This window comes from Pelmatolapia mariae, linkage group LG3_W (assembly GCF_036321145.2).
Source record: "Pelmatolapia mariae isolate MD_Pm_ZW linkage group LG3_W, Pm_UMD_F_2, whole genome shotgun sequence".
NCBI classification, from domain to species: Eukaryota; Metazoa; Chordata; class Actinopteri; order Cichliformes; family Cichlidae; genus Pelmatolapia; species Pelmatolapia mariae.
The window spans coordinates 88,815,006-88,835,986 of NC_086229.1; the positions used below are offsets into that span (position 1 = coordinate 88,815,006).

Below are 20,981 nucleotides of genomic sequence, written 5' to 3' on the forward strand. Positions count from 1 at the left end.
TGGTAAAAATATTAAAATGTGAAATTTGATTTTGCTACTCTTTCAAATTCAGGATTACATAAAAAACAGCAACAAAAGAAATATTATCTTTTAAAAAAGTATTAAAACAAATATTGTGACTGGATGAGTACATGAACATGCTGACACCCGTTCATCTCTTAATCTATTTTCTTCTTGAACAAATAAACTTGTGTTTAAATTTTGCATAACACAAGTTTGCTGAATTAACAGCGTTTTCTGACAAATACACAAATACACGAGGGTAGAAAGAACAAGAGAATCCCGGCTCTAATGATAGAGAGCCACACCAAAATTTTTACCTCAGCATCTCGGTCTTTAACATCATTTCTGATGATAAGCTTGCTTCCATTACCAAACAGTATCTCCCCACAGGAGGACACCGCACAGTAATAGGTTCCAGTATCAAAGGAGCTAAGGTTCATTTTATGCAAATGGTACACACAGCTCTGTGAAGGAGACTTCACAGAGACTGGTTTACTTGTATTTATATGTGTGTGAACAATTCCTGGGTGGGATCCGCGTCTAAACCAGTAGACACTATGTTGTTCGTCACAGGTTCCAGTGTGTACTGTACAGTTGAACATCACTGAGTCGCCAACCTGGATGGTCTTAGATGCTGGTTCTTGGTCAATTGTCTGGTGATTAGCTCCTGAAAAGAAGAGAAAGTAGTTGTCTGTGGCATTTTTTGTAGGTCTTGAATGTATATGCATGTAATAATGATCATACTGTTGATGATCTTCCCAATCTACCCCCCCCCCCCCCCCCCCCCCCCCCAAAAAAAAAAAAAAATTAGCAGGGTTTCAAAGAAAAGGACACTGCAAAATAAAACAAACAAACAAACAAAAAAAAGCACAAATAACGGCAGGTAAAAAATATACTCGCTAACTGGCTAGATGAAAAGATAAAAAATAAACCAAATGCACATTAGGCTAGACTGAATAGAAAAGGGTGATAAGGCAAAGGTGAACCCAAATAAAAAAATAATAAGCGGAGAGGACAAAAAACAAAGGAGGTAAGTAGAAATATAAAAATCCACATCAGTGACTAGATTTGAAAATTAAGCAGTAAGTAAACAGAAAGGTAGGTGAAGAATAAACAAAGGAGAAGTAAATATTTGAACGACTGTTTTTTAGGGTAAATGCAGAATGATTGTCAGCCATTCACACTCACATTCATATAAGGTGATAAATAAGATGAAATATCCCATGTTTATATACCTGAAAATAAAAACTCTTTATAATAATCATTATTAATCATTATTCAATATTAACCAACATCTAATCTGGTTTATATTACAGTTGCTTTCTGATGGAGCAAATGTTAGATAGAATGCGCTTACAGCAAAAATTGCGCATTTGTGAATTTCTGAATGAGGCAAGTTGTTTGAAGCAGCAGTCCCCAACCCCCGGGGTTGAGAGTTGAGGCTCGTGTGTGAAATTTATGGTTTTCAGGTTTTTTTTGGTTTTTATCATTAACTTGGTTTTCCTGGTTCTTTTCCCGTGTGTTATGAATAAATATTCTTTTTTTTTGTACCGGTACTGGTTTTATTTTGTTGTATTTATCTGCAACACCTTAAAGGCCAGTCTGTGAAAACATTGTCGGACACAAACCGGTCCGTGCGCAAAAAAGGTTGGGGACTGGTGATTTAAAGCGATTTGAGTGCTCAGTTACAGTAGAAAAGCTCCATATAAGAACCAGTCCATTTACCAGTTATAATATTTAGACAATAAAACATGAATCTTTTTGGATGGCAAGGATTTTCAAAAAAGAAAATAAAAAATGCAGCCAGTTGAGGTCATTCAGATAAGGCAGACCAAAGACTCAATGGAAAGAGTAAATCTTTTGTCTGGTTTGTGAAGGCCCCAGTGTCCCCTTGGAAGAGCTGGAGGGAGTGACTGGGCGGACCTGGCACATCGGCCCTAGACTCTAAGCATGGGAACGCTAAAGGAACATGGAATAAAAGGTGTTCATGAAAAATAGAAGCAAAATACCTCGGACACTCAGAAAGATCCCTTCTCCAAATTCCACCATGTTAGAGTGTGAGCTCCCGCAGTAGTATGTAGCTGAATCTGAGAGGCGGACACCAGAGATTTGCAGATGATTGGTCCCTTCCTTCCTTTCCACAGAGAAACGAGGGTTCTTCTCCAATGTGTGGAGGATTTCAGATGGCTTATCATATTTGTAAATTGTAGAGAGGAGCTTAGGTTGGCTTCCTAAGAATTGTCGGTACCAGGAGAAGTGCATCGCCACTTGGCTTTCATAAAAGCACTGCAAAGTCACGTTGTCCCCAATAGCAGCAAATCTCACTCCAGTGTCCTGCTTGACTGTAGCTGACTGGATCACAGCTGACAGATGAACTGTGTCAGAAAAATACACATTGTTAAAAAAGCATAATCAGGTATGAAAATATAACCCTATACATGAATCTTCTACCCAGACACTTACATATCCCACAGAGGATGATACAGAGATGCATCTTTTAAGAGGTCTTGTCAACTGAAGATTTGGAGGAAAAGAGCAGCCAACAGCATAAAAACTGGGTTACTCTTGATTGGTTCTTAAAAGGGTCACCCCGTGTGTTGTTTTAAACTTCCGTCTCAGTGTCATAGAAAAATAAATCCGTTTTACAGCAATGCCACACATGTCAAATACAGAATATTCTACATTTCTCCACTTTTTAAATAGTCATGCAGTTATATTATCTATTTAAAAAAATAAAAAATAAAATAAAATAAATATGTGGAAGTCTTTTTTGTAATACCTGACTGTAACTATGTATATGAGACAAAACACCTATATTTGAGAAACAAATTTATATTTAAGTCCTCGTGAAGTCATTTGTATACTAAACATTTAATATTGTTTGTCAGTTATATGTAGTTATATGCAGTTTAATTGAACTTGACACAGAGAGCAAATTCAAAGTTCTTTTCAGACCAAAAAGAATGATGTCCTAGTGAAAAGTTGTTCAAACTGTTCAAAACATCAGTAAAACTGGCTAAATATTTACTGCAGTGGAATTCAGCTCTTCTTAAGTATACAGAGATCTGGAGTGCCTCCTAGAGCTAACAAGCTGAAATGTGTGGTGAGTCAGGTGGTCGTGTTGCTGAGATTGACTCATAGAGGCAGACTATGATCTCAAAGGATCAGCTGACAAAGAAGACTCTTGGAGGTCTTATAGAGTATTAGAAGCTGCATCCACAAACAGAGCTATTTGTGATATAAACGGTCTGATTTTCTAACAGACCTAAATTTGCATATATTCAACTAGGCCTATAAACCCTTTTCCCATTTTCTTCCATGTATATAGCATTATATGTTTGATATGAATGCTCATATCAAACATATTTCAAACATAAGTTTCATAAAATGAGATTATTGAATGTAAAAATGCTCCTTCCACTCCAGTGTTTTCTACCTGTGAGCAAGAACTGATCTCCCTAAAAGAACAGAAGCCCCACATTCAGGTCAGTTTTCTGATTAGAAAAGGCAGCCACTCCCAAGAAAATTTGCAGACTCATTTCAGACGGTGGATGAACCAAGGGCCTATCAGATAAATACAGATTATTTGGTATTAAAGAATAAAATACCAGAGCTAGAAGTGAGCATAATAATTTGTTTTTAATATAACTGATAATAAATTTGTCATTTTTTCATGAAAGCGTGTAACGTAACTTACTGGCCCCATTAACATGCAATTCCTGGTCAGTCTCCCATTCAAACACACACATCAGCTAAAGGGTTCAGTGTTTTTTATACATCCACTGTTTAGTTAAGTGATATAACTTAGACATGACAAGGAAACAGAGGTTGTGATAACTACATTAAAAAAGAGCTGAAAAAAAGAACATGTTGGAAGACTTTGAGTTCATGAAACACGAGATAGAACAGAATGAACTATTAAAAAGCGTTCTTACTAACAAATATTGAATAAACATTAGTGCCTCAGAGCGTTTGTGGCTGTACACCTTTGACCCCCTCCATACTGGGCACTGGTATCCCAAAAGGCTACATAGCTGACTGAGTACTATTGACACTATGCAGCTTTGGTAAGTTTGATAATGATCAGTAGTAAACAGAAAGAGGAAGTATTATCATCTACTTGTGTAGCAAAGAATGGATAACCTGAATCTTTATGAGGACAAATGAGACGCTCATGGGCTGCAATAAGAAGCAGAAGCAACTATTTGCAGTTGGACATAAGTGGAATCAGCTGGTTTCTTAGCGCGTGGGGGGAGTACCTAAATAAGAGTCTTACATATCTTCAAAACAACTTCTCTTGCCAATAAAGCACAGCACCAGATTCATGTTTATTGTCTCACTTTCTGGTGTGCTGTTACTTGCACACAAGGCGTCGATAACTCTTCTATAAACCTGCACGAGTGTGAATGAATTGCTGCCTGACATTTTGAACGGTACTGATGAAAATAGGCTGTGTAGATTCAAATCTTCTGGCATGATGTATTCAATACCACACCCCTTTCTAATGAAATGAAACCCCCCTACAGAACATAAAGTTTCCTGACTGTAAGACGGTTACACGCAGAATGAGGAGGTTCACTTTAATAACAGCAGTGGTTTTCTGCAGCCGCAGTAAGTACAGTATATCATTATCATATATCATTATTCTCTACATGTGAAGAAAAATCTCATTTAATGTTAAACTAATGTAATTCTCTCTGTCCGGTACATAAATAAGTGTTATGTTGTATCTGTTTTTTGTTTCAGGCTGGATCTCAGCTTCTGAGTTTCAGACTGTGGAGGTCCAGCACGGGGACGAGGTCACACTGCAATGTTCCAACATTTCTGCCTATCCAACGCAGACAGACTGGTTCAGAGTGGTCAATAAAACTAAGCCCAGCTGTGTTTCTTCTATGTATGGATCTGACAGCGAAGCGTCATTCTGTCATGGATTTAGAAACAGAAATTTTAATATGAGTTCCAACGTCTCTTTTGTCTTCCTTCAAATCAAGCGAGTGGATTTATCTGATGCCGGGCTGTATTTCTGTGGATTTTACATCAATGGGCACACAGTCATTTCCAATGCAGTTGAGTTAAGAATTGAAGGTAAGCTTTTGTTCATGATTTAGATATTTTTGTTTCGTTTCTTCATCATGTTTAACATGAAAACATGTCATGCAATCACAAAATGTTATGATAACGATGATTCTTTACAGGCAGTGAAACCATTGAACAAGAGGATTTTAATAAGACTGATCGTAAGATTGATTTTTTTGTTTCAAAAGACGTTTTTCAGTTTCCATTTAGTTACTTCACTATCATTAATAGTACATCTAAAGCAATCAGGATGATTTGAAAATTATGTTTTTATCTAATTATTTTTGTAGAAGAGCCCAGTGGAACGACAAACCTCATAATCATCGCCCTTGGAGGTCTGACAGGTCTGCTCACTTTAGTCGTTGTTATTCTGGTTCTAAAAATCTGGAAATCGCAAAAAGGTGAGGTTACTTACAAATTATTTCACTCATCTTCTAAACTGATTAACCTGTCCAAAACAATGTATTTGGTTGTTAATAACAAGCAATAATTTTCGGTATTTCCATTTAGCTGCTGGAGAGCAAAAAGAAAATAACAAGGTAAACTCACTTTTTGAGTTTTTCTTCTTTTTTTTCAACTGACAACTGTTTTCTGTGATTCAAAAGCTTCATTGAAATGCATAATTACTCTGTGAATAGCCTCGACCTGTTGCATCATAGAGTAAACTCAAGCAAGCAATTGTAATCTTTTATTTTCTTTAACTTTAAGTAATATCAGAAACATAGAAAAACTTAATAACTCCAACAGGAAAATTATTTAGTAACAGTTCATCTAGACTAAATAAAAAGTTATTTTTTTTTGTTTGTTTTTTTTTAAACAGGCAAAACCTATAGTTTGCAAAACTCAAATTATAACTCTAAAATGTAATGTGGGTAAAATGCTAGCTGAAGCGTTCACTGTGAAGAGTTGGTCCTTATGACATATTTCCTGTCTGGGAAGCTTTTTAAACACGCTTATTTTTCCAAAAGGACTTTTTTTTTTACTTTTTCTATCAAAACCTGAGTGTCTGCTGTGTGTGATAGTTTTTGAATTATAATTGCAAACTGTAGAATGCTTCAAAAAAAAAGAAAGACAATAATTTGTACTGTATATGTGGTTTCTCATTTATATTTATATTTACCTCTAAAAATCTCACTCTGAAACTCACATAACCCACAAATCCACCTTGATTGTCTCATGTAGTGTTTAACTAAATATCCTGATTTTCAGAACATGACTTCAGACAACCTGAACTACGCAGCACTGAATTTCCAGAAAAAAGCCAAAAGAAGCTGCAGGCCTGTGGCGCAGAGAGAGCTGGAGCCTCATGTTGTGTATGCTGCTACAAGATAGACTGAGGAAGCGCCTGGAGCTCCAGCTCTGAACAGAATATTCCTTATTCCTGTTAATTTTCTGATGATTTTTTTCTTTTTGTTTGTATGTGTTGTGGTTCACATAAATGTCTTACAAAGTAACTAAATAAATGTGCATCCAGTCCATGTTTGCATCCCTCTGCTTTTTTGTTATTTTCAGGTGATTTTTTGAGATAAAAAAATACAATTACAAAAAAGCTTTAAGTGATTATAGTGAGTGAGTCAGAAATGAGAGTGATGTCTGTTGACTTCCTCGTGGGAGAATCTAATGGTCTGCTGTGGGTGGAGTGACATACATATGTCAGTCTGACGTCTGACAGGAAGAAACAGCAACGTGTGGTCTGGGCGCAACTGAGGTGACAATCATGAGGCTTCGATAGTAAAAAATGCATTAAAAAAGTATAAAAGCAACATAAATGTGATCTATTAAAACCAGTGGCTATATTTATACATCTTAAATACTATAAAATAATCACAGAATATTCCAGTGCCCAGAAGTGACTATGTGCGAATACTATGTGAGCCAAAAATAACATATTCACCCGAAACCACAAACACACAGTTCCCTTTAAAGGATATGCCAGTCTCATCTGACAATGTTAAATCACTTCACTCATTGTCACATTACTTCTGTGAAGGTAAACATGTAAAGTATCTATGCTTCGAAATTATGCAAAGCGAAGACCTTTGTCCATAGTCTGGTCAAGAGCCGAATATTATCAGGTATTCACTGAAATTGTTTAGCTTGTCGTAGTGAAGTAGATTTTGGGTAGGCTTTTACATGAGGTGGCTGTAGCTCAGGTGGCAGAGCAGGTCAGCTACTAACCAGAAGGTTGGTGGTTCGATCCCAGGCTGCTCCTGTCTGCAAGATACTAACCCCAAGTTGCTCTCCGATGCGTTCATCGGAATGTGTATGAGCGGTAAATACTTAGCACCGAAGAGTTCAGGAAAAAAAAGTGCTTGTGTAAATGGGTGTGATTTGGTGAATGAATTAGTTGTATAAAGTGTTTTGAGTGCTCAGAAAGTAAGTAAAGTTTATTTATTAAGCGCTTTTCATAGACATGTAGTCACAAAGCGCTTCACACAGAGATTAAAATAAACAGAACAATAAATAGCAAAATGCACAATATACACAATATAGAATTTAAATGTAAATTAAAAAATATAAAAATATAAAAGGCATTGGTCAACAGAAAGCTTGTTTAAACAGTAAAGTTTTTAACTGTTTTTTCAAGGATTCCACAGAGTCAACCAAACGTAGTTGTAGAGGTAGACTGTTCCACAGCCTTGGTGCCACAGCCTGAAAGGCTCTGTCCCCTTTCGTCTTCAGACGTGTTCTGAAGTAGAGTAGAAAAGCGCTATATAAGAACCAGTCCATTTGCCATGATGTCCGCGAATGCAGCGCTAACATCCACACCTTCCCAGCTGATAATTATAAGAAACAGTTGCACTTCACTACCACACGGAGCACTTGGCATTCTTTTCACATCCAAGGTGGCCGAGAGCGTAAGATGGCTAAGCACTGCAGAGCGGTTTGATTTCTTCAGGAAAGCTGCTCATTTTAATATAGAGTATTTAATAGAGAGTGGATTGTGCCACTGCTGCTGTCTTTTGTAGTCTTGTTGTCATTTTATAAACTTTTATGGATTGGCCTTGACTGACTCCTGGTTTCATTGTCTTTTACTCTGAATTGTTTGATATATTTTAATCATGCTTTTATAAAGAACTGTATCTTAGGGTGTATTTGTTTCGTTTATCTCTTTTACTGACTTGTTTAATGTTTTATATGTTTTGTTGTTTTGTTGCTTTAGTGGAGGTACGGCCGCTTGCTGTGGGGCTAGCCACGTGAAGTGGAATACCCCCCTGATGCATGAGAGTGTACACACCGGGAATAGGTAGATTTCACCATTTAGATTGCAGTGTGAGTGACAGTGAGGTTTGCAGTGGAACACGGGTGAGTAATTGGTGGCACCCTTGGGCACCCACTCTCTGTAGGTTGCCTCCTCAAGTAGCCGGTCTCCACCATTTTGTTTAGTTATTCTATCGAGCTTCTATTTTACTAGGGTAGCACTGTGGCAGCGAGCCTTGTCGTTTTAATCATTGTTTGTTAATAAAGTGTTTTAATTAACAGTCTTGCATTCTCAGCCTTGCTACCTTAAGAATTTCTCTGATTTTACAGTTCTATGCTTTTAGTAGTTTTTCCTAATGAATTTTGATTTGTAAAATTGATCTGCCTCACCTCTGCTTGCTAATACAAGCCTGTGGGCTTTGGTAGCTAGTATAACATCCACATTGGCTATAGAAATCTCTCGTGGGGTGTAACTCCGTCCCCAGGTGGCGTTGTCAACATGCCTTAGTCACCTTCACTGGTTATCCTCCTTCGCGCCACCACAATGTGAACAAAAAACGACATAGAATAAAGGACTGGTATTCTTATAACTAAGAGCTCAAACAGCAGGTTAAGGACCTACTGGAACCACAAAAGTCATGGTAATAGAGTAAAAAGGTCATATCTGTACAAAATGCAAAGCAATATTTTCAAGACTGCCCATCACTGAACAGAGGTGGTGGCTTACAACACCAGCTGTCAGCCACTTACAATGCACTCTTATGATCCCTTCAAATTCAATCTCTTCTTCATATCTTGCCTCCAGTAACTTTAACAGGTGACATGATGAGGTGGGGCAAGGTCTCACAGACGTTTCACCCTTGACCATGAGTGATGGTAATTGCCTTTTTTCTCATCTTGGCTTATATGATGCTTCACATGACCAATATTGGGTCAAGGATTACGTATACATAAGAATTTATAGCCTTTGCTCCATACTTTGTTGAAGGACCTTTGACAGCAAAAGTCTTTCTGAGAATAATGCTACAAGGATGCTTGGCTCCATCCTGTTTCCACCGATTCTATCAGATATTGCCAACATGAGAGAAGAAAAGGTTATTACTCAGGGAGGTGACCAAGAACCTGATGGTCACTCTGGGATTTCTCTGTAAAGAGAGAACTTTCCAGAAGAAAAACTATTTCTGTAGCACTCCAGCAATTAGGCCTGTATGATAGTGACCAGATGGAAGCCACTCCTCAGGAAAAAGCACGTGACAGCCTGCCAAATGTTTGCCAACAGACACCTGAAGGACTCCCATAGCCTGAGAAACAAAATTCTCTGGTCTGATGAAACAAGGACTGAACTCTTTGGCCTGAATGCTAAGCGTTATATCAGGAGGAAACCAGGCACAGCTGAGCAATACTATCCCTGCAATGAAGCATGGTGGTGGCAAAATTATGTTGTGGGAACTGGGAGACTTGTCAAGGTCGAGGGAAAGATAAATGCAGCAATGTACAAATTCATCATTGATATTAACTTGCTCCAGAGCGCTGTGGTCCTCGGACTGGAGCAAAGGCTCATCTTCCAACAGGCCAAAAAACTTAAGCAGAAATCCAAGACAAGAAAGCAGTGGCTTCTGGACCACTCTCTGAATGTCTTTGAGTAGCCCAGCCAGAGCCCAGACTTGAACTCCACCGAATGTCTTTGGAGAGATGTGAAAATAGCTGTGCACAATCCTCCCCGTCCAATCTGATGCAGCTTGAGCTTGCCAAAAGCGCTTCAAGTATTGAGTATTGAGGAATACTTGTGTACATTTCATATTTTCTATTTTGAATACTTATGTACATTTTGTAGTGTCCAGTGTAAGTTTTGGACTGATAGGCAATGGCTCCTCACCATTACATAAGCTCATTTGTCATTAATCAGATGAAAGGAGCGGCATGTAGAAGAGAAATGTGAAAATGTCCTGTGTCACTAGATCAAAGACCACTACTGACGATAAAACTCTAAGACAATTTAGAGCTGAAGTTTGGATTATAATACGTTATAATACATGATAAATGGGATCCTTAATAAATGCACCAAGCATAAAACTAATGCAGCCTCTTCTTGCTTTCTTTTAGACCTTTAAGGACTAGAAACGCATAAATACTTCTAACTGCAGAAGCTGCTGACTGGATTTTTAAGTATTTGTAAAACTTTCTGAAAATCTTAACTCAAGCAGACATAATGTAAAATGATAAAGTGGAACTTTTATGTTACTGGATATTTGCTTAAGCTAAAACATGCAAAGCTATTGCATTGTATAGGGCGGCACTGGCAAGATGAAACACAAAATATAAAACCAACACACACACACACACACACACAAACAAAAGACTCCCCGCCCCTCTTAACCCCCATATAAGAGCTGTGTGATACAAACTATCCATGCAGTTACAGGATTAAACGCATGATGAGGAGCTTCGTCTTGAGCACAGCTTTATTTCTCTCCAGCCTCAGTAAGTACTGGCACCTCAGTACTCTCAAATAATGGAATGAGTAAAGCCGGTAAACAGATGTAATTGATGTTGTTGACCTGTAACACTGTAGGCTCAGACATAAACATTATGTTCTTTCATTACAGGCTGGATCTCTGCTTCAGGTTCTGAGTTTCAGACTGTGGAGGTCCAACTTGGTGAAGAAGTCACGTTGAAGTGCTCCAACATTTCGAGTCATCCAACACAGACAGACTGGCTTAAAATTATCAACAGGACTAAGCCCAGCTGTATTGCTGCTATGTATGGATCTCAGGGCAAAGCTTCATTCTGTGATGGATTTCGAAATGGAAAATTCAATATGAGTTCCAACAACACCTCTGTGTTTCTTAAAATCACACAAGTGGATTTATCTGATGTTGGGCTGTATTTCTGTGGATTTTACGTGAATAAGCATACGGTCATTTCCAATGCAGTCGAGTTAAGAATTCAAGGTAAGCTTGTAGGGAGGACTTTTGTCTTCCAGGTTAGTTTTATGTTCATACGTAATCCAAAATCAGCTCACAGACAAAAAGGAAATCACAAAATATTATAATAGGCATTTTTCTTTACAGGCGGTGAAACCAATGAAGAAGAGGATTTTAAGACTGAAAGTAAAATTATTTTATGGCTTCTAAAATTTTGCTTTTCATTGTGCTCATAGTTATTATCAATATTATGTTTCAATCAACCCGACTAAAGTGGATTGATGGGTTTTTGTTTTGATTTGTTTTTTGCAGAAGAGTCTGAGAGAATCACAGACCTGATAAGCATCATCCTGGGTAGTCTGGCTGGTTTACTCACTATAGTGATCATTATTCTGGTTTTAAAAATCTGGAAACTTCAAAAAGGTACATATGACTTTAATTTGTTTCACCTCCTTTTGGCAGGTAAATCTTGTACCTCCTCTTGTACGCTGGCAATAATGAACTAATGACACTTTTGTATTTGGTATTTAGTGGCAGAACAAGAACCAAAAAGCAACAAGGTAAATGTTTATTTATTTTTTTGTTTTTACTGTTGTTTTCTTTTTCCTTAGAATGCCAAACCAATATGTCATGATATATTAATGTTGGAAAGAGAAGTGTCTAAGAGTTTGTTAAGGCCCTGGTAACTGTAGAATTAATAATGTATACTTTATTGATCCCCGTGGGGAAATTGCTTGTTTTTCTCTGCATTTGACCCATTCACTCAGTGAAGCAGTGGGCAGCCACCAAGCAGGCGCCCGGGGAGCAGTGTGTAGGGACGGTACCTTGCTCAAGGGTATTGCAGGGTAGCCGTTCAGTGGATTTGAACCCCCAACCTCCCAATTATGGGGCAACCACTCTATCTACTGAGCTATCCCTGCTCAGTAGTTTCCTTCTTCTGAAGATTTTTGTTTTCTTCTCTGAAAATGTTTTTTTTAAAAGACATCTTTACCTAGTTAGATAGCCACATTAGTTCCAATTTCTGACCTATGTTACTGAAGCTAAACTCTTTTTTTACTGTATAATCTAACTGAATTGTGTTTAACACTGAACAGCACAGATGTTCTTCCAGTATGGTGTTTTAGTATTAAACTCTAAAAATCACATTTTATGTAAAATCATTTTTGGTTTAACCTACATATCAGCAAATGCATGATATATATGTAGCAAACTCAGCTGTGTACATTTCTGGTTTTCAGAATGTGAGCTCAGACGATCTGAACTACGCAGCTCTGAACTTCCAGAAAAAAGTCCAAAGAAGCCGGAGGCCTGTGACACAGAGAGAGCCGGAGCCACATGTTGTGTACGCTGCCACCAGATAGACTCGTGCTTTGTGATAACCTGCAGATAAGGTTTTGTTTTGTGGAGGATATGGCAAAAAATAAAACAAATAAAATTTGCATTCAAGTTGTGTTTGTATCTTTACTTTTGTGTCATTGTCTTTTTTATTTGTCCACCTTTTGTTGGAGAGGTAAATCACTACACTTAACGTATGTTGATGAAGGAGAAGTCAATGGTCTTACACCGATTGTGAAACTTTCTTTTGGGGAGAGTCTAATGCTCTGTTGTGGGAGAATAGAAATACATTTTAACAGGAAGAGACAGCACTGTGTGGTCTGAGCCCAACTGAGGTTAAAATCACAAGGTTTCCAAGCCCTTCAGGAAGTGTAAAGGTGACATAGTTCTAATTTAAACCGGTTGTTATGTTTAGACATTTTGAGAACATCAGAATTTAATTCAGTAACATTTGTCGCATGTAATTTACTGGATATTACAATGAATTTCCAGTTGCAGAGAATTTAATCCTGAAAAAGCTGCCTGATGTGGCGGGAACAGCTGCTACTAGGAGTTTTAGTGGCTCAAAGCAGAGATCCTGTAACTCTTCACTGTCTCTCTCTCACTGCCATACTTTATCCTAAATGTTTAGGGCAGAGTGCCACATATTTCCTGTGCTCTACTTGTATTTTTATTAAAAAGAGGAAGAACACTGTACAGTTTCTTTTTTTACATGCAGTCAAATAAATTTTTACAGTAGGAATTTGCAGTCTTTTAGACTTTTAGCTACATTTTTACACAATAATTGACAGAGTAATGAAAACCTCTCTGCCTGTTTGCTCTGTTGGGGTAAAAGACCCGGGTTTGACTTTTTTGTTGTTTTTGTTCTGTTGTTGGTTTTCCTGCTGGTGGTGTAATAGCATTTCTGCTTACCAGGTGTATGATTGTCAGCCTCTACTGCACATCCAATGTTGAACTGCTCTTTCAGTTTTGTCCTTATATCCCAATGTATCTGATCCATCTGACACTACTAGACATTATTGGACCTCTGTCATAGTGTGGGTCTGGTTGAACCCACAAATCAGATTCAATAAACAGCGACTGTTGGACATAGCTGAGGTCTAGTTGAGGACAGTTTTTAGGAGTAGTTGATGGTTTTTGCAACTGCACACATTGACAATTGGCAATTTTCTGGACCAAATGACCTTTAAGTCTTAAATGGACTGTTGTTTTTCTTTTACTCAGCTGATTGGTTCTTGCTATAATATGAATTCTAACAGTTGTCAAATAGTGCTGTCAGCTGTGTACCAACCTGACTTGTGCACCACAGAAAAAGAGAAAACTATTTCAGGTGACTACATCATGAAGCTCACTGAGAGAAGGCCAAGGGTTTGCAATGTTATCGACAAAGCAAAAGGTGGCTACTTTCAGGAATCTAAAATAAAGCATATTTATTTATTCATGAGATATTTATCAATTGTTTCTTTGCTACATAATTCCAAATTTCCTGTTTCATTTGATGTCTTCAGGTTGTATCTACAATGTAGAAAAGAGGTAAAAATAAAGAAAAAACATTAAATGAGAAGGCGTGTCCAAACTTTTGACTGGTAGTATACTATACTGTGTATAGTAAGCCATTCAACTGGTCCAAACTTTTTATTTCTGAAAGAACTGTTTCTTTTGTTTTTTCAATCTTTCTCTCTTTTTACGTTCCTTCTTTGTTATTAAAATCCAGCATGCCAGAGTCAGCATTACTCCTCTTTCCTCTCCTGACAAAGCCTTAACTGGCTGTCTAATGTGATGCCAGCCCACAATTTGCACCTTCTGGGAAGGCTTTTACAAGGTTTAGGTGTGTATTTATGGGAAGTTTTGACCATTCTTCCTGAAGTACATTTGTTAGATTAAGAATTGAACAAAGACAATCGGAAGCACAAGAGTCCAAAAAGACCCCCAAAGGCAGTTCAGGTGGTCTGCAGGCCACAGAGCAACATTCAGAGGCTGAGGCCTCTGAGGCCTGATCTTCGGGTTTGGCAAGTCGCCATCATCAGAAACATGAAGCCTCGTGTGGCTTGACAGGAGAATGTTGACAACAGAGCCACAGGTAGCTTAGCAGTAGGGTGGGTTTTGATTATCGATTTATCGATTAAAATCAATTCTAGCTTGGATAACGTGATATCGATTCATTAAAATCCTGAATCGATTTTTTTATATAAATTTATTTTGCCCGAAATGCCAGAATTTCAGGTTAAACCTCACAAAATTTCAACAACCACCAAAAAGCTAAAACAGTGAATGAGAGCAGGTACACGGATTCTGCACAAAGACGTAAACACAAAGCGCGGACCCGCCGACGCATCAGAATCAGTGCGATATCGCCTTTCTCATCCGACGGCACGGACATGGTTGGGGCTGAAAGCCAACAGCTCGCTGATTCTGATGTTTCGGCGGGTCCGCGCTTTGTGTTTACGCCCTTTTTACGCTAGATTCTGAAGCTGTGGGTTTTATCTCTCTCCAACCAGCAGCAAAAGAAGATCCAAACTACGCTTCACATAAACATCATCATGAATTCCCTCTTACTTTTACTGTTTTGCTTCCACCATGATCAAATCACACTTCATGCACAACTCTCTCTCTCTCTCTGTACTTCAAGAACAGTTTCCCATCTAAAAATCTGTTGCCTGCATTATTCGCTTGCTTGTTATGCACAAGCCTACCATTGTTTACAGCGCTGTCGGACGCTGTTTTTTGTTTCCTTTTACTTACTTCCGAAAAGAAAGCCTCATTTCTGCTGTTTAATACTGAACAAATTTAAACTTTTTAAAATTATGCAAAATTGCAAAATGCTTAGCTGTGTCTCTAATAAAAGCTCTGTAACTTTGCTCTGCTTCACGTCAGCAGCATCAGGTAACGTTCATATGTTGATTAATGGTTTTCTTTCATTTTTGATCTACTGCAGAATATTTTTATAAAATCCCAGGCCAGGAAAATCACCTTCATGTTTTTCTGTGTTTTATCCTCAGCTACTTTGACACAAAGGCATCTGCTGTGATGCTCACACCTTTGATAAAGTTTTACAAGTGTCAGCTTTCTTTTTATTGATATAAAAATATGGAAATGTACTGATGCATGATCTGAATTATAATATTTCTTACTGTCTGAGGCAAAATTTCCAAGAATCGAATCGAATCAAATCGAATTGAATCGAATCGTGGATCAAATCGATTCGGGACCTTGTGAATCGGAATTGAATCGATTCTAGAAATCAGTGACGATACCCAGCCCTACGTAGCAGGAGGCCGGTGTCAGTGGGATATAGAATTGTTCCTGGACTGCTAGGACTACCCCTTGTCACTGATTTTTTAAATATTTTTTTATGGACAGAATTTCTAGGCATAGCCAAGTGGTAGAAAGATTCTGCTTGGGTAGTTTCAGAATCTTGTTTCTGCTTTGCGCAGATGATGTGGTTCTGTTGGTTTCAGCAGGTGGTGGCCTCCATGTCCCGCTGCAGAAGTTGCGGGTGGATCTTGCTGCTATATCATCTTAAATTGGTCATGTGATTTGCATGAATCTTCTGTCACCTTTGCAGGGTTATTTGCATAATTCTGATTGCAAAAGCTGACAGAAAGTATGGGAAAACAACTACAGGGTTAAACAGCTTTAAATAATTTCACAACTTTAGGATATATAAAATAAAATTAGCTTTAACTTAGGTCTAATGAATGCAAACATCATATGTGAAAAGTATATTAAATTTTAAAAACACTATTGAGCCCCATTTTTGTTTTCCTTTATATGCTGCACCAGATCATAAGAGACTAAAATAGGATACTTGATCAAAAAATAGATAAAACACTGGATCCTAAGAGTGTGAATATCCTAGCACAAAATAATAAATAAACAAACAAATAAACAAACTACAGTAATGTTGTTTGATATTAGCCAATGCTAAAACATATGTAAATGCATTGCATTGCCTTTGTAGTTCATTGGCAAGATGACAAACTAAATCACTCCGCCCCTCTAAACCCCTTTATAAGAGCTGTGTGGTTCACTAACTGTCCGAGCAGTGACAGGATTAAACAACGATGAGGAGCTTCGTCTTGATAACAGCTTTGATTTTCTGCAGCCTCAGTAAGTACTGGCACATTACTACTCCCAGCTTAAAATAAGTAATGGAGTGAGGAGCACAACAGAATTTAAATGTGATTGTTAGAAAGCAGTGACGTAATTAAATCAAATGAAAAGTTGTTGCCCTGTTACAGCGTCTGTTGTACCGTACACTTTGAGTTGAATCTCATTTTGTCTTTGTTGTTTGATTCAGGATGGATCTTTGTCTCTGGCTCTGAGGTTCACACTGTGAAGGTCCAGCGTGGCGAAGAAGTCACACTGCAGTGCTCCAACATTTCCACAAGTCCAACACATACAGAGTGGTTCAGAGTGGTCAACATGACTAAAACGAGCTGCATCTCCTCTATGTTTGGGTCTCATGGCCAAGCTTCTTTCTGTGATGGATTTCAAAATGGAAAATTCAATATGAGTTCGAATGTCACTTCTGTCTTTCTTAAAATAACAGAAGTGAGTTTATCTGATGCAGGGCTGTATTTCTGTGGATTTTACGTGGATGTGCATATTATTATTTCCAATGCAGTAGAGTTAAGATTTGAAGGTAAGCTTTCCTTAGTAGCAGAACAGCCTGATGAGACTTTCAATAAGAACTGGAAGTCACAAATTATTATAATACCCATGTTTCTTTACAGGTGGTGAAACATATGATGAAGATTTTAAGGCTGAAAGTAAGATTATTTTCCTGTCTCTAAGCATTTTGATTGTTGTTGAGCTCATACTTCACCCAGACTGAAATATTCCACTCCATTTATGTTTGTAGAAGAGCCTGAAAGATGCATAAACCTGATGAGCATCGTGCTGGGTGGTCTGACTGTTTTACTTACTATGGTGGTCATTGTTCTGGTTCTAAAAGTCAGGAACCTACAAACAGGTAAACTTGGCTGTAATTGTTTCACCTGCTATAGAAAACTGAAACAAGAAGATAAAAAATATGTTTGTGAAAATTAACTCATCTCAATTTTGTATTTGCTGTTTAGCTACAGAACCTAAGGATGAAGAACACAAGGTAAATGTGTTTTTACTCATATTGTGTGAACTGAATGTCATGATTTAAAAAGATGCATTTAAACATGTAGTTATTCTATGACTAATATCAACCTATGGCATCCATATGTCTTTTCTTCTCATTAACCACATTCATCAGTATCTGACAGAAATTTTAAAAAGTAAAAAAATAATCCCAGCAGAAAAAAATCTTGATGATAGCTGCAAATAAGTAATAGTTTAGTTTAAAAAATTATACACAAAAATACAAGGAGTACATACACCATTATGATACATTGTCTGCAAAATTAGATTTCTAACACCAATTGTAACTTTAAAAGTTAGTGTAGAAAAAATTATAAATATATTATAAATATATTATCTTATTATTATAAATTATTCTTCTAAAGTATGTCTCAAAATAAATGCTTCTGGTTGGTTAGAAGTTATTTTGTTGAGGAGGATAAAAATGTCTGTTTCTGCTCTGCTTTTCTTTACATTACAGCTAGTTGTGTGTAGTTTGTGAAATCCACATGTAACCAGTAAATCAGTTGCAAAACAGTGTTTTAAAGAAAATTAATGCAACCACTGTAAGACGTTAGAATCATTATTGATTGGGATTCTTGTTTAATTCAACTAATAAAATCTTACTGAAATATATGTCATGTAACTCACAAATCCAAAAGCCTTTCATATTTTGTTGAACTCATCTGTTTAAAAAAGTATTTTAATTTTCAGAACATGAACTCAGATGATCTGAACTACGCAGCTCTGAGTTTCCAGACAAAAGCTAAAAGAAGCCGCAGGCCTGCGACACAGAGAGAGCCGGAGCCTAACGTTGTGTATGCTGCCACACGATAGACTTAGGAAGAAGAATTAGTTCTTATTAATATAACCTGCTGATATATTTCTGTGTGTGTGTTGTGGGTGACATGAATCTTGGAAAAAAAATAAAACTGTGAATAAAATTTGCATTCAAGGTTGGTTTTTTTTTCTAAATCTCTGCTTTGTGCCTCTTTGTTTTTCCTATTTGTTTACATGTTGTCTGAGAAGAAAAACGTAGACATGATAAAGAAGTTTCATATAAGAAGATTCAGAAATAACTGATTAATGCAATTTTCTCAGAGTCTAATGGTCTGGAGGAGTCAGATAGTAAGAAAAGCACAGTGTGGTGTGAGCAGAGCTGAGGTGAAAACCACAAGGGCTCTAAAATCAGAGCTCGTGGACGATATAACAGCAACAGAATAATGATCGATCGATTCAAACTAGCTTTCTGTGTTTACATGTCTTAAATATATCTTCAATGTCTTTTAAATTTCTTAGACTACTAGTCAAACTTATTGGGCAATAATAACAACTTCCCTCATCATTTTATTACACGAGTTGCTTCACTTTGATACAATCCTAATCCTAAGCTTAGAGATTAAACACAGAACGTATTTTGGCCATATTATGAACAAGTTTTTAATTTTAAAAATATCTCAGTGTTCTCAGTGATGTTCTTTATCAATGATTAGTGTCATCACATAATCCAAGTCTTAGGGTCATAAAATATCATTGAAATTCATGGAGGAGTTGCTGAGACATCAGATCAACATAAATGAAAAGCACTGTGAAAATAGATTTAAAGTCAGGGCATCACCAGGTCTGGACTGGTAATGTGGCTTACTGGGCATTTTCTTGGTGGGCCAACACACTTTTGGGCCAATGTACTGGACGTACAAGCACTGACAGTAACCCATTCCTTCTTTTTAATTACTGACACTGGACACTACCTAATCAAATCTCTTACGCAGCTTTTAGAAGAAGTGATGAAAATGTAGAGGTGAAAGGTGACAGAAAACAATAAAAAGAAACTAAACTAAAAATAGATTCAGCAAAATGTACAAAATTAACCTACATGTTAGCTGTCAGTGCTGTCAGTAGTACCAGCTACAGCTAGTAACCTGGCCTCACAGTCACAGGATGCTGCTGTATTGAGAGAAATATGTCTCAAAAGGGTTACAAATATGCAAAATATGATCCATAAGTGTAAACTAAGCTTTAAGAATGTGTACAATTATTTGTGTGCAACTTCTGAACACTGCCAAGCACATGCTTGAATCCACCCACAAATACGCAGCAATTTGGCTACACGTAAAACTATTGTACAAATGCGTACATCCAAATCGGAAAATAAATACTGCTAATTTATGCACAATTTATTAAATTCAGCTTCATAAATCCAACCTTTCTGTGTGTATAAATATCTAGGTTGAGGCGCTATCACTTGGTGTTCACTCTCTCTGTGGTAGAGTATCACTTCCTGTGCCTTTTCCATCAAACGGTAGGGTGTTGGGTAGCTTATCTGCGTAGCAGTGTAATCTTCACGTGCTTCACCTGTAGCACACTCTCTGTGTATTCACTCGTAAATGTTTAGTTACAGTATTCACTCACTGTGTCTTTAGGGTTTTGCTAGCTTAGCTTAGCTCATAGCCGACTCGCTAGCAGCATGACCTCTTTACCTGTCCCTCCTGCACTTTGCTGTTCATGTGTCAGATGTTTAGTTACTCCTCAGCCTCTAACCACTTTTCCCCACTCAGCGACATACTTGACGGAGATCAAACTTTGATTTTTGACAATTCTGTTCTGAGACAGGCAAAGCTAGAGACACCAGCAACCATAGTCTATTTTCTTCCAGGTGCCAGAGCAGGCGACATTGATGGAAATTTTGATGGGAAAACTATTTCAGGTGACTACATTGAGAAGCTCACTGAGGGAAGGCCGAGGGTTTGCAATGCTGTCAACAAAGCAAAGGGTGGCTACTTTCAGCAATCTAAAATGTAAGACATATTTAGAGTTATTTATCAATCTTTTCTTTGCTACATAATTCCATATTCCAAACTTTTGACTGGTAGTATACACATAATATGTGTATGCATGACATATACATTCTTTTTTTTTTTTTTTGAGTGATCATGGTGGGCTGCCAGGACCAAAAATGCCAGGGCCGATTTTTTGTCCCAGTCCAGCAAAGGGTAATCACTCAGCAAATAAATAACCATTACTCTTAATCTGAAGCTGTTTAAAAGCTATCCTTAAATATTTTATTGAGCAAAAGAAAAGAAAATGAACTGTGGTGAGTAGCACTCCTCTAAGAGCATGTCTAAGAGACTATGACATCTAACCCAGTGTATCAGGGGGGTGGATGCTTTAACACCTCCACCTGTTGTATGGAAGATGCATTCCCATTTCTGACAAAGGTGGAAAAACCACATTCTCATCATTCCACAAACCAGAAGTTACAGGAAGTACAATGAAAGCCATCAAAGCTGAGAGGTTTCAAAAGCATCTGGTGAGTTCTCACTTTTGTAG

General features: G+C 37.6%; 4 protein-coding genes across 4 annotated transcripts; 3 read left to right on the forward strand and 1 right to left on the reverse strand.

Annotated features, from left to right (window-relative positions):
• Nucleotides 1–224: 224 nt before the first annotated feature.
• On the reverse strand, nucleotides 225–2,513 carry LOC134624079 (uncharacterized). The gene is made up of 3 exons (XM_065470262.1): nucleotides 2,467–2,513; nucleotides 2,013–2,378; nucleotides 225–667 (listed from the first exon to the last, which is right to left on the reverse strand). Exons 1-3 carry the CDS (start codon nucleotides 2,495–2,497, stop codon nucleotides 225–227), a joined length of 840 nt encoding a protein of 279 aa, XP_065326334.1. The 5' UTR covers nucleotides 2,498–2,513.
• A 1,826-nt stretch (nucleotides 2,514–4,339) lies between these two features.
• LOC134619932 (uncharacterized) lies at nucleotides 4,340–6,540 on the forward strand. Its single transcript, XM_063465710.1, has 7 exons — nucleotides 4,340–4,436; nucleotides 4,530–4,614; nucleotides 4,750–5,088; nucleotides 5,199–5,240; nucleotides 5,370–5,480; nucleotides 5,590–5,618; nucleotides 6,289–6,540. The coding sequence occupies exons 2-7, from the start codon at nucleotides 4,569–4,571 to the stop codon at nucleotides 6,409–6,411; spliced, it is 690 nt and encodes a 229-aa protein (XP_063321780.1). The 5' UTR covers nucleotides 4,340–4,436; nucleotides 4,530–4,568; the 3' UTR covers nucleotides 6,412–6,540.
• Nucleotides 6,541–10,715: 4,175 nt separating this feature from the next.
• LOC134624080 (uncharacterized) lies at nucleotides 10,716–12,565 on the forward strand. Its single transcript, XM_065470263.1, has 6 exons — nucleotides 10,716–10,761; nucleotides 10,887–11,231; nucleotides 11,352–11,400; nucleotides 11,518–11,627; nucleotides 11,972–12,024; nucleotides 12,443–12,565. Exons 1-6 carry the CDS (start codon nucleotides 10,716–10,718, stop codon nucleotides 12,563–12,565), a joined length of 726 nt encoding a protein of 241 aa, XP_065326335.1.
• Nucleotides 12,566–16,603: 4,038 nt separating this feature from the next.
• On the forward strand, nucleotides 16,604–18,488 carry LOC134624082 (uncharacterized). Its single transcript, XM_063469064.1, has 5 exons — nucleotides 16,604–16,649; nucleotides 16,840–17,184; nucleotides 17,404–17,514; nucleotides 17,621–17,649; nucleotides 18,366–18,488. The coding sequence occupies exons 1-5, from the start codon at nucleotides 16,604–16,606 to the stop codon at nucleotides 18,486–18,488; spliced, it is 654 nt and encodes a 217-aa protein (XP_063325134.1).
• The last annotated feature ends 2,493 nt before the right edge of the window (nucleotides 18,489–20,981 follow it).

Coding starts and splice junctions, on each gene's coding strand:
- LOC134624079 (XM_065470262.1), bottom strand. CDS start 2,497: ATGCATCTCTGTATCATCCTCTGTGGGATAT. Junction 2,379..2,466: donor TATCATCCTCTGTGGGATAT/GTAAGTGTCTGG, acceptor TTTCTGACACAG/TTCATCTGTCAGCTGTGATC. Junction 668..2,012: donor GATCTTTCTGAGTGTCCGAG/GTATTTTGCTTC, acceptor TCTTTTCAGGAG/CTAATCACCAGACAATTGAC.
- LOC134619932 (XM_063465710.1), top strand. CDS start 4,569: ATGAGGAGGTTCACTTTAATAACAGCAGTGGTTTTCTGCAGCCGCA. Junction 5,481..5,589: donor AATCTGGAAATCGCAAAAAG/GTGAGGTTACTT, acceptor ATTTCCATTTAG/CTGCTGGAGAGCAAAAAGAA. Junction 5,619..6,288: donor AGCAAAAAGAAAATAACAAG/GTAAACTCACTT, acceptor CCTGATTTTCAG/AACATGACTTCAGACAACCT.
- LOC134624080 (XM_065470263.1), top strand. CDS start 10,716: ATGAGGAGCTTCGTCTTGAGCACAGCTTTATTTCTCTCCAGCCTCA. Junction 10,762..10,886: donor TTTATTTCTCTCCAGCCTCA/GTAAGTACTGGC, acceptor CTTTCATTACAG/GCTGGATCTCTGCTTCAGGT. Junction 11,628..11,971: donor AATCTGGAAACTTCAAAAAG/GTACATATGACT, acceptor CCATTCACTCAG/TGAAGCAGTGGGCAGCCACC.
- LOC134624082 (XM_063469064.1), top strand. CDS start 16,604: ATGAGGAGCTTCGTCTTGATAACAGCTTTGATTTTCTGCAGCCTCA. Junction 17,185..17,403: donor AGTAGAGTTAAGATTTGAAG/GTAAGCTTTCCT, acceptor TTATGTTTGTAG/AAGAGCCTGAAAGATGCATA. Junction 17,650..18,365: donor CTAAGGATGAAGAACACAAG/GTAAATGTGTTT, acceptor TTTAATTTTCAG/AACATGAACTCAGATGATCT.